This window comes from Anabrus simplex, chromosome 9 (genome assembly GCF_040414725.1).
Source record: "Anabrus simplex isolate iqAnaSimp1 chromosome 9, ASM4041472v1, whole genome shotgun sequence".
Lineage (NCBI taxonomy): Eukaryota > Metazoa > Arthropoda > Insecta > Orthoptera > Tettigoniidae > Anabrus > Anabrus simplex.
In genome coordinates this window covers 158,021,864-158,032,953 of record NC_090273.1, presented here as the reverse complement: position 1 = coordinate 158,032,953, position 11,090 = coordinate 158,021,864, and the positions used below count along the sequence as shown (strand labels likewise).

The 11,090-nt window shown below is 42.3% G+C and overlaps 1 protein-coding gene across 1 annotated transcript in view; it reads left to right on the top strand.

Annotated features, from left to right (window-relative positions):
* The first annotated feature begins 9,144 nt into the window (after positions 1-9,144).
* The window catches only part of LOC136880920 (limbic system-associated membrane protein), a 40,993-nt gene continuing 39,047 nt past the window's right edge, over positions 9,145-11,090 (top strand). The window contains exons 1-2 of the mRNA XM_068229182.1: positions 9,145-9,157; positions 9,849-10,026. Of these exons, the coding sequence (XP_068085283.1) occupies positions 9,145-9,157; positions 9,849-10,026 (191 nt within the window). The remainder of the gene's footprint in view (positions 9,158-9,848; positions 10,027-11,090) is intronic.

Here is an 11,090-nt window from a genome sequence, read left to right as displayed (position 1 = left end):
TGTGTATGTACGCAACGCTTTATCTAGGGTGCCTACATTCATGGGCATAAGTTTGAAATTACGGCCCAATAGTCGTAACTAGTGCTGCGGACAGGAGGTGGCCTTCCGGTTAACCTCCGGAACTGCTTTGCCACCGTCAGTAGTACCGGAGATCACCGGAGGAGAGCTGAGCGCCACTTCCTCTTCACAGCGCTATTACTGTGCGAGAGCGTTAGCTACCTGTGACTGTGAGTTGTCAAGAATGCCTTTACGATGACGAAGAGGCCAATATTAACAGCTCACTGCGGTTGAACGAGGCCGTATAATAGGGCTACGTGAAGGTGGATTTTCCTTCCGCGCTATTGCAGAACGACTTGGCAGCAATGTATCCACTGTGCATGCGTGCTGGCGGCAGTGGTCACGAGAAGGTACGCTCGCAAGAAGACCGAGCTCCGGACGTCCCCGAGGCACCACCGAGAGGGAGGACCACCGTATTCGGCGTATGGCTATGGCGCAGCGGACAGCGTCTGCAGCAGCAATTCGAGCTGCAGTTGGCACCACAGTGACGCGACGAACTGTTCGAAATTGGTTACTTGAAGGACAGATGCGATCCAGTCGCCTTGCGGTGTACATTCCACTTACCCCAAACCACCGCCGTCTGCGACTTCAGTGGTGTCAAGCGAGAGCTCATTGGAGGATGGAGTGGACGTCCGTTGTTTTTACGATGAAAGCCCGTTCTGCCTTGGTGCCAGTGATGAGCGTGTGTTGATTAGAAGGAGGCCAGGTGAGCGCCTGCATTCCACCTGTCTGCGGCGTCGACACACTGGATCTACACCTGGAGTTCTGGTCTGGGGAGCAATTTCCTATGGCAGCAGGAGCACTCTCGTGGTTATCCCACCCACCTTGGCTGCAGATGTGTACATCCTTCTGTTGTGCTGCCATTCATGAACAGCATTCCTGGGGGTGTTTTCCAACAGGTTAATGCACGTCCCCATGCCTCTGTTGCAACCCAACGTGCTCTGCAGAGTGTCGACATGTTGCCTTGGCCTGCTTGATCTCCTATCTGTCGCCAATCGAGCATCATTGGACGACAACTCCAGCGTCATCCACAAGCGGCATTAACCGTCCCTGTATTGAACGACTAAGTGCATCAGGCATGGAACTTCATCCCGCAAGCTGACATTTGACATCTGCCTCCACTCAACAGTCAGGTGACTGGACCAGCATGGCACATTTGCGATGGCTTTTCTCACCTGTACCTTTAATTAAATATGGAACCTCAACAAATATATTGCCAACATTTTCATAACCTACATTCCTTATATCACGGTGTTTGGGTATTTCTTCCGCCAGTGTGTTCATTTAAAGGACGGGGAATTAGGGATTGTAATAATTTATCAAGGGAAATGTTTGATAGTCCAAATTTCCAGGCTGTTTGAAATCTCATAAAAAAGGGCCCAACTGGCCGACTATTATGTATAAATAAACGCTAAAAGTCACTTGCTAAAATAAAAATGTTGAAGAAAGATCATTTCCACAGTTCCAAACTCGCTATGCCAGAAACACACAAAATGGAGTAATATATTTTTCCTTGCAAACCTTTGCATTATTTCAGCCCCATTAAAAACAACGATGATCCTTAGACTAGTGTTCTGTGGAGTAATTTTACCGATTACTTGCTGAAAAAGTAATCTGTATTGGCAATTGAATAAAATATTTCTCAGGTAACTGTTATTCAATCCAATTACTTTTCCCATCACTGCACACTAAAGGGGACAACAGGGCGCCCAGTCATTGACGACTTCTGTAACAGTCCCGAAGGTACAGTATATTTTAAGACGAAGATAGCTCAAACTTGGGCTAATATTCAAAGAGGCGGGTTGATTTTCTCAACGTCTGACGAACGAGCGAGCCTATGACATGTGAGAGAACATGTGTAATGTTCAAAAAACTTTTTTTGAAAAACACACTAATTATTAATTTTAAATTTAATTTTCATTTTCATTTTCATTTTAATTTTAGATTTTAAATTCCTTAATTTGACATGGATCACCGAAAACTTGGGTTAGGTTTGGAGAATATTTTAATAATCAGCATTAACTTATGCACTGTTTATTACTTTCATAATCCAATATGTAATTGAAGGATTTAATTAAAGAATCATAGATTCAAATTTAAAGTTTTACCATTAGAATAGTAGACATGTAAAAGTCATTAAAAGTTTAAACAAATTCAACTTACATTCAAATGATTCTCAAAGCAATAAAATGTAGATATTTTCAGCATATCACAGGCATTTCGTCTGCCACATTGATAAATAATGTGGTTGGAGTGGTATGCCATGTATTTGTTAACATCGGAACTACACACCATTTATAATTTTGCTGCTTCATTGTCTGCACAGGATTCATTTCAAGTCCAAAAAATAACACTCACATTATTGTACACTATAGAAATTGAACTTAACTTTACCAGACACTAACATAAAGGAGAAATACGTGGAACTGTATCCTGTTTCTCAAAGCACACTATGTGTTACTTCGTCTGCTAATACAGTCAACCTGGACGATGACGTCAGACCAATGTGATCGCGTATTAGAGTCACGTGACATTTTCGTACTTTAATTTGGATTTTGATCATGTTTGGAATTATTATTCCTTCATTCTGACCACATTTTGTTGAATTCTGCATGAAAGTTTGTAACAGTTTATCATATTTGTAATTAAAATCCCGGACCATGTATGTTCCCTATTTCTCATTCACCTTGATGGGCTCATTAACCCACAAACAATTCGTCTTTTAGCATTTGACCAGCCTGAAGTCGTGATACCCTCTTTAGACCCAACACCCATGCAAGTGGACAACTATAATGAAATTCACATTTCTGAGCCCTTATGTTCCTAAATGAACAATGTGTATTAGCATTCACATTTTTTACCACATGGATTTCTAATATAATTTCTCCACAAATGTGGCCGCTAGGTCTGTATAATGTCTACGCCTCATGTTCACATTTGTGGATAAATGATGAAATCCGCTATTATTTCAAGGATTGCTGTATAATGGATTATACTTCAATAAAGTGTGGGGTCAACTTCGATAAATTGTGAATGTATCAGCTGACACGAAATAATGAATAAGTATCATAAGAGACGTAAAAAGAAAAACAAATTAGAATAACATAATATTACTTTTATCTTTCCTTTTCTTGTGCAAAAAAAAATCCCTATCCTTAAGAATACACAAGAATATTTTGCATTTTACAGAGAGAATGTGACTTTTTCCCTTTCAACTAGGATTTCGGCATCATTGTGTGTCTTTCACATCCATGGCTTGAGGAAGATGACCGCGAGAGTTTCTCCTTGTTTCAGCGACTGGGAGTAAAACATTTCCTAGTCGTCCAACTGATCTGTTTGTAGGTGTCTCCTGTTTATTTTCTTCATAGGTGAACTTCGATTTCGAACGGTCACGAGTTGGTGGGCAAGGTGCATCTTAAAGTAATGTAGATCGAAAATGGCCTGTGTTTTTACCCGTTGGACCAAACAGTCTTCTTTGTATTGGATCGAACTGTCTACACTAGCTGGGTCCATGAAATGTTCAAGAAATCGTACAGACCACTTTTTAGTTTTGTGATAAGACCTTTAGTGGGCATTTAATCCATGTCATTGCACTTGTACACTAAGAGAGCTGTTTGAGCACGACGTATCCTCTTTCTGTTGTTGAACACCTCCGAGCTCCACATACCGTGTATTGTCGAGGACACTATTACTACTTCATTGTTAGCCCACTTCTTCAACAGGCCCTCCTCGTCTTCCCGTTCTTGTCTGTCGTAGGAGCTTCGCCCTGCCTTTATCTCCGGCTTTAACCCAACATTCAGAAATTTTGTAGTTAAGGCAGTTCCACTTCTTGAGATACCTTTTACTTGTAATGCCTACTGTTTCAATGCAGAATACATACGTAGTACAGTCATTAAGTTCTGAGACTTGACGCCTGGAGGATAGGCACCCATACGACTCTGTATGTTGCACACGATGCCGCATTACACGGCGTACACCTACACAGAACCACATCCACCCTCAAAGTAGTCGCCGTTGGCCGTTGTATTTGGAAGAAGTTTTCCGTTTACAATTTGTGCTTCCACTCGACATGTTTTAACTACTAAATGTAGGTAATTGGAGCCTGTCGTCAGTAGGCGTGCACTACAGGCCGACTGAGGTGAAGAGAGTTGCACTTTTTTTTTTTGCTAGTTGCTTTACGTCGCACTGACACAGATAGGTCTTTTGGCGACGATGGGATAGGAAAGGCCTAGGAGTTGTAAGGAAGCGGCCGTGGCCTTAATTAAGGTACAGCTCCAGCATTTGCCTGGTGTGAAAATGGGAAACCACGGAAAACCATTTTCAGGGCTGCCGATAGTGGGATTCGAACCTACTGTCTCTCGGATGCAAGCTCACAGCCGAGCGCCTCTACGCGCACGGCCAACTCGCCCGGTAGAGAGAGAGAGTTTCACTTGCGTGGACAGGAATAGCACGGGCACTGCGTTTACAGTAGGCAGGTTAAGCTGGGAGCTAGCCATACACGTTCAGGAAATCCTCAAGGAAAAAGCCTCCGGGATATCCTTGGGGATTTCCTCAACCGAACCCTCGCCCACACACGAAAAGGATATCCTCATGGAAATCCTCAATGAAAAGACCTTGGGGATTTTCTCAAGGTTCATCTCCAGGTTGACTGGTGGTGGTTGGTTGTTCACGTGGTGTTGCAAATAATTTTCATCATGGTAATTTTTTGAACTCACTTGCCACAAGAAAGGTTCATTCTGGTATATTTGTATTGAACCCTTTAGGTCCATATTGAGGGATACCTACCTTCCTTACCTATCAGCAAAGTTCATGAGATCTGTCTCTTGGGTCGTTTCGGGTTCTTCGTCACTTGCTGAGGTAAAGGTAGGGTTCAGTAATTCTAATCTATCTACTGGAATGAAAGGTCTGTTTAAAAGATTCCTATTTATTCAGGAAAATTCTGAAGCATCATGGTATGTCAACAGTATCAGAGAAGTCAATTGTGTCCACTGGACACCACAATCACTTTTACATAAACGTCAGAACACTGGTGTGAGACTTTAACGTAACTGCCTGACGGGCATTCTTACTAGAAACCATTATCTCAATTATTAATCATTTAAGAAAGGAAAGTCTGGAAATCCTTAAATTCGGCTTCCATGTGAGACCACATGTACCATCATAGTGATTCGTTATGGTCCAGCCCTCGTAACACGAACTCTGGACTCTGGGAATAATTAAGGCCGTCCAATCGGTGGGTGCCACACAGTGGTTCTACGGCATGGACCGTTAATTGAATCGATGTGACCTGCGTCTATGTCATGGACCGACATCTACTCTTCTAAGTTACTTTAAAGTCATTGTGGATGATGACCGCAAGGAAATGATGCTACAATGGCATATGGCCCTAATCTAAGTCACTGAGGTTGATGACCCCCTGACCATCCAAGTTTCTAGGCTGAAGGCTAAACACAATTAAGTTACATCGGTTTATGACCAAAGTTCCACTTTACTATCCCCAGCACATTCACTGCTCAATCAATCAAAGTTCAATAATTACAACAATAGCAATGCTCACAAACTTTGTGGCAGTAAAATCCATTTCCTTCGGATATGTCCCCTTAATCGTTACTTTACATGTTAACATTCCCCAGAAAACAAACTAAAATTTCCAGAATGCATCTCCAAGTTATTCGCTTGATTAAAGTTATTTCAAATGCGGTTTCACTGAATTTAATAATTAAATAAATTTAAATGATTTAACGAAATATTAACGAACAACAAAATTTATCTCCGCGGACTCTGGTTTCTTCACAAATTTCTACGCAGCTGTGATGTGAGTTCAATATTGCGATGTTTATCTGGCTGGAAAAGAATTTTACATAATTCATGTCCAGCTATATATATCCTGTCTCGTGATATCATGCTTAAAAATCTAATCTAGTCCTAACCGTTATTAACACTTGGATATCCTAATAATCTACGTACAAACCAAACAACTCGCCATATAATTACGATGTCATACCTCGTCATTATCATTATGAGTTTTGCACACCCCTCACAGACAAACCGATCATCACGACCATCGCTCTATATTTTGGACAACCCTGAAATTGGGTTACTCTGTTCCTTATACTCAAAGTTCGTGATTTCAAATGTTCATTACGTCCCCAATTACAGTATTTCACAATACTTAGATCATTACCGGCTATGAATTTCAACTAAATCCAGCATTTTAACGTTTCCCCTGGCCGAGAATTACAGTACAATCTCAACTCCACTCCTTTCCCGTTTATCATAGCTGAGGCCTCTCATCCCCCCAAGCTCGCTTGGCAGTTACAGGAAACACCTGGTTTATTCACAGTTGACTGACTTCTCAAAATGCTCCCATTAAACTCTGCCGACATAATTAAACAAATACGATATTCTAACCAACAAAATGCACAGATTATGCTTCAAGATGCCCACACTAATTATACGCGTCGCCAATTGATACCGCTATAGATTTCTATGAATTTCTTTCCATTCTCAACATTATAAAATATTCCTCGGGCTATCATGTCCCGGCTTCAATGACAGGACTCTAACCTGATTCGCACATCTCATCTCAACTCATATAAAACATTCCTCGGGCTTCCGTGTCCCGGCTTCAATGACAGGTCCAACCTGATTCACAAAACTAACCTCTGTTTCCCAGCCCCACAATTATCATCGACAAAGAACTGGAATAAAATCCTCACTAGAAATCCCAACGTCTAATATCGCACAATGCATTAATCATGAATAACTTCGCATAAATGATATCGTATTTAATAACTTGATTTTTACGAGAAATGACTGAAACATTCTACTAGATCTTCCATTGTCAGTCAGACACAGTTTAAAATGGGCATTAAAAAGAACGTTTCTCTCCGTGACCAAATTCATCACCCTAGGTTCTCACCCGACAGCGTGCTTCCACTCGATTGAAAATGAGTGACCATGGATTATTATTATTAACGTCAAATTGCAGACAGAAGAATTTTACGTCGAATGAACATCTTAATTTGACATCACAAAATATAGGCAGTACACTCACACGGATGACGATCTACATTGGACGTGATATCACTTCGGAACCCTATTCAATAACTTTTTACAACATTATACGGCACTCGCAAGACTTCAAACTTTTATCCAAGTGGAAAATAAAACAAATGACTCTTTTAGTCGTAATCTCCCATTTACAAAACTTAGTAGGGGTGACCACTGCGTCGTATATCCCCATTCAAATACAAGAAATCACGAGACAAGATATAAGAGGTAGTAAGATGGAAAGTCACCTACCTCATGTCGTCACGCCAGTATTCGTCATAGGGCTCACCTGTGACCCTGGCATTTTATTTAGCCATTTTTACATTCATGGCTTCACAATTTATTATTATTTCTTCAGGTTTCCTGAATAAAGCATAAAAAAAAGAAAATACCCTTCACTTGTTTGCTTGAACGCACACGATGGACTATAATTATTTCCGCACACGAATTACTTAATCACATTAGAATTTATTCAGTACTTTGACCGTCCTATCTGGTACAATTATTTCACTCAAGAAAACTATCTCCTCATGGAGTCAAGACTTAGCCGCAATGGCTAAAATCTGCAGTTGAACTCAGTCTACTTTCGGTGGTTTGATTTCGCAGAGCAGCTCAACAGTTTCTCGTCCGCTTTGTATCACAAATGCCGGAGAAGGAGACTTCGTCATGGCGTCCCTTCATATTTATAGCAGTTACCCCCTCTCTTCGGATCTCTCCCTTTGCCGCCAAGAAAATTTCTATAAAATTTCTGACTTACCTAAACTGCAATTTCAAGAGTTTTGAAAGTGACTACATGCTTGCTACATTTCTGGCGGTAGTGTTCACGGACATTTAAAATTTTTACGGGTTCGATTTGTGAGATGATTGACCTCCTTTGATAGGCACTATATTTTTTGACTTGGCGTGGTCACGCCATGTACACGCGCTTTGAAATAGTTCATAAAAATGACTTGAGATTCTTCCGCCGTCGACACGTGTGGTTGACGTCACGTACCCCAGAGCGTGGGACCGAAGGTAATCACCCCCTCGTCACGTGTCAAATCCATGCTATCAAGAATCCAACTTTTAGTTTAATTGTTACATTATGCATAATGTTCTTAGGGCACAAAGGTCATGGGTTCAGTATAAATTATGTTAAAAGTTCTCGAGACATGACGATATAGGACACTCCCGACAATCACTTCACTTCACAAATCCTCAAGGCCTGCTGCCGTAAACACATACACGCAGCAAGAGACTGGGAAAAATTCGGCCTTCTTGGCCTCAAGGCGGAAAAGAATTGATTTTTGTTCGGGATTTTAGGATCTCTCGCACCCAACGCGGCCTGAAGGACGCCACCACACACGTTGAGGAATTCCTCACGGATTGGCCTGTTCAGGCCGAACCGTGAGGAAATCCCGCTCGTGTATGGGCGCCTTAATACCGATAAGTAATCCGGTTGTAGTGGTAGAGATCCCCTCCGTCTTTAACTGCAAGTACTCGCATAGGATAACAAGTACCTGCATTTAATCTGTCCGCATTTCCTCCTCTTGCTGTGTTTTGTACATAATGTAAAGTATATTAGAAAAAACTGTGGTGTTAGTTTAATATTTTTACTAGTTGCTTTACGTCGCACCAATACAGATATGTTTTATGGTGACGATGGGACAGGAAACGGCTAGGAGTGGGAATGAAGTGGCCGTGGCCTTAACTAACGTACAGACCCAGCATTTGCCTTGTGTGAAAATGGGAAACCACAGAAAACCATCTTCAGGGCTGCCGACAGTGGGGTTAGAATCCACTATCTCCTAATACTGGATCCTGGCCGCACTTCAGCGACTGCATATCGATGGTATTTATATTTTTAGAATATTTAAAGAAATGTTTACAGAAAGTTGTACCACAAATGCCACGAAAACCGTTTGTTGCATGACAGTTCTTTGAAATCACTGACGATACTTTTTAAACGTTTTCATTCCTCCCCTGAAGGGGGAGGCGGGCCTCTTAGACGATGAAGCCGTCTCTCAGGCCGGGATATCTGTTGCGCTGAAGGAGATGCTCGGAGAAGGTGAGGGGGTTGACGTCCGTGGCCTATACTAGGAACTGTCCCGGCATTCGCCTTGGTGCAGGGGAATGGAAATCCACGGAAAACCATTCTCAGGACAGGCGACGGTTGAGGCCAGCCATGAGGTCCAGTCCTGTCCCGTTTTCCGAATGCAGAGGCGTAGAGCCACGTAGAGCTTGTTGGCCGGTCAAAGTGCAGAGCTGTTGGACCGCGGACAAGCCGTGGCCACTTATGGGCTGAGACCCACTCTGCATCTACCGACTTACTGATATTTAAAAAAAATCAGCAAACTGCAAATTTTGCGGCCGCATTTTCGCGACGAGTGGTGGCATATCAAATTTTTCGGGTCATATCAAGAGGCATCACAAAGAGCAAGTCGGTTTCTCCAGCAGAAAACAGCATTGCTGTATTTAAAAAGAACAGGTATGTTGTGTAAAAAGGGCATTGAATAGACGAGTGAAACACTTTTATGTTGTCATACCAATAACGTGTTTAAACGTGGCGTTACTGCACATCCACTCGGTACAACCGGGTGACGACGTCACAACTAGAGCTCCGCTCTGCACCGCTCCGTCCCCACTACTAGGGCAGGGTTCGACACCCGAAACGGAACGTCGAAATTGACGAGCAGGCAGGTAGATGGCGCCTACACACGTTAGCTTGGGTGTTAAGAATCACTTTATTCATGTTTCAGGTGTGGTCCAGGCTCAGACGGACCAGCCAGGAAGACCACCCATCTCTCTAGTCCCCTCCCATTCTGTGATCGAGCGCCAGCCAGGACAAGCCATCGTCGTCACGTGCTACACTGACCAAGGCCACCGGACCATATGGATGTACCCTGATGGAAAGGATGTCACCAGCGCCAAAGGAAGGTAAGGCTCAAAACGAAATACAAATAATGTTTCTGTACAAAGTTGCGAGTTAACGATATACAGAGGGATTCGCAAGTCACTATACGAACTTTGTACATGGAATGTAGAGGTAAATATGACTAAATGTTATATACAAACTTGTTTGAAATCGCTTTATTTGAGACTTATGTAACACAAAATAAACACATTCCTGTTAGAGTTTAACGTTTACGGATCAGAAATTCAATTTGAATACTGTACAGTGTAACATTACAGTAAATGCATTCTACCCGGAGTGGAATTCACAACAAAATAAAATGCATTCCTCCCAGACTTCAGATAAACAAAGAGATGACAAATTCAACACACATTACACAGAACGGTACAAAGCAAGTTCAAAGTGACGTCCAGACAGAGACGTACTCTTGGAATGTCACACAGTAAACAGAGCCCTGCCTCGTAGGAATCAATCATCATAAATGGTTTTCATTCCTCCCCTGAAGGGGGAGGCGGGCCACTCAGAGTGTAACGCTCGGGTCAAGAGATTCGGGCTGTTAGATGGAAAATTGAATGGTTGAAGGAGGTGGTTGGGAGCGGTGTGAATAATAAGATGGTAGGAAAACTGTTGGACTCTAGGCTAAGCTTGATTGGGTCAATAACTGGAAGCTTGCTATTTTTATTTATTTTTAATTTGGCTGATGAGTTACGATATGGATTTATGTATGAATTCATAAATGAATGCGCGAGTTCATGTGGAGATATAAGAGAATGATTATATAACTGAAAGAAAAGGGTGATAGGGTGATGTATGATTGATTGAATGAATGACTAGAGGAGGATATGAGCTGCTATTTAATGCGTTGTAGTACTATGGTGATGATCCTTCCGTCACTTTCAAAAACAACTTATACAAAGGATTTAACCAGGGTTTCTAAACGATGGAATAGAAAGTGGGGACACAGACCAGAGTGTATTGTCGGGAAGTGGAAATTTAGTGCCGGGTTGGCTGCAGCTTGGAGGCGACTTAATGGCGTATGGCTTTTAGTGCCGGGAGTGCCCGAGGACATGGGCGGCTCGCCAAGTGC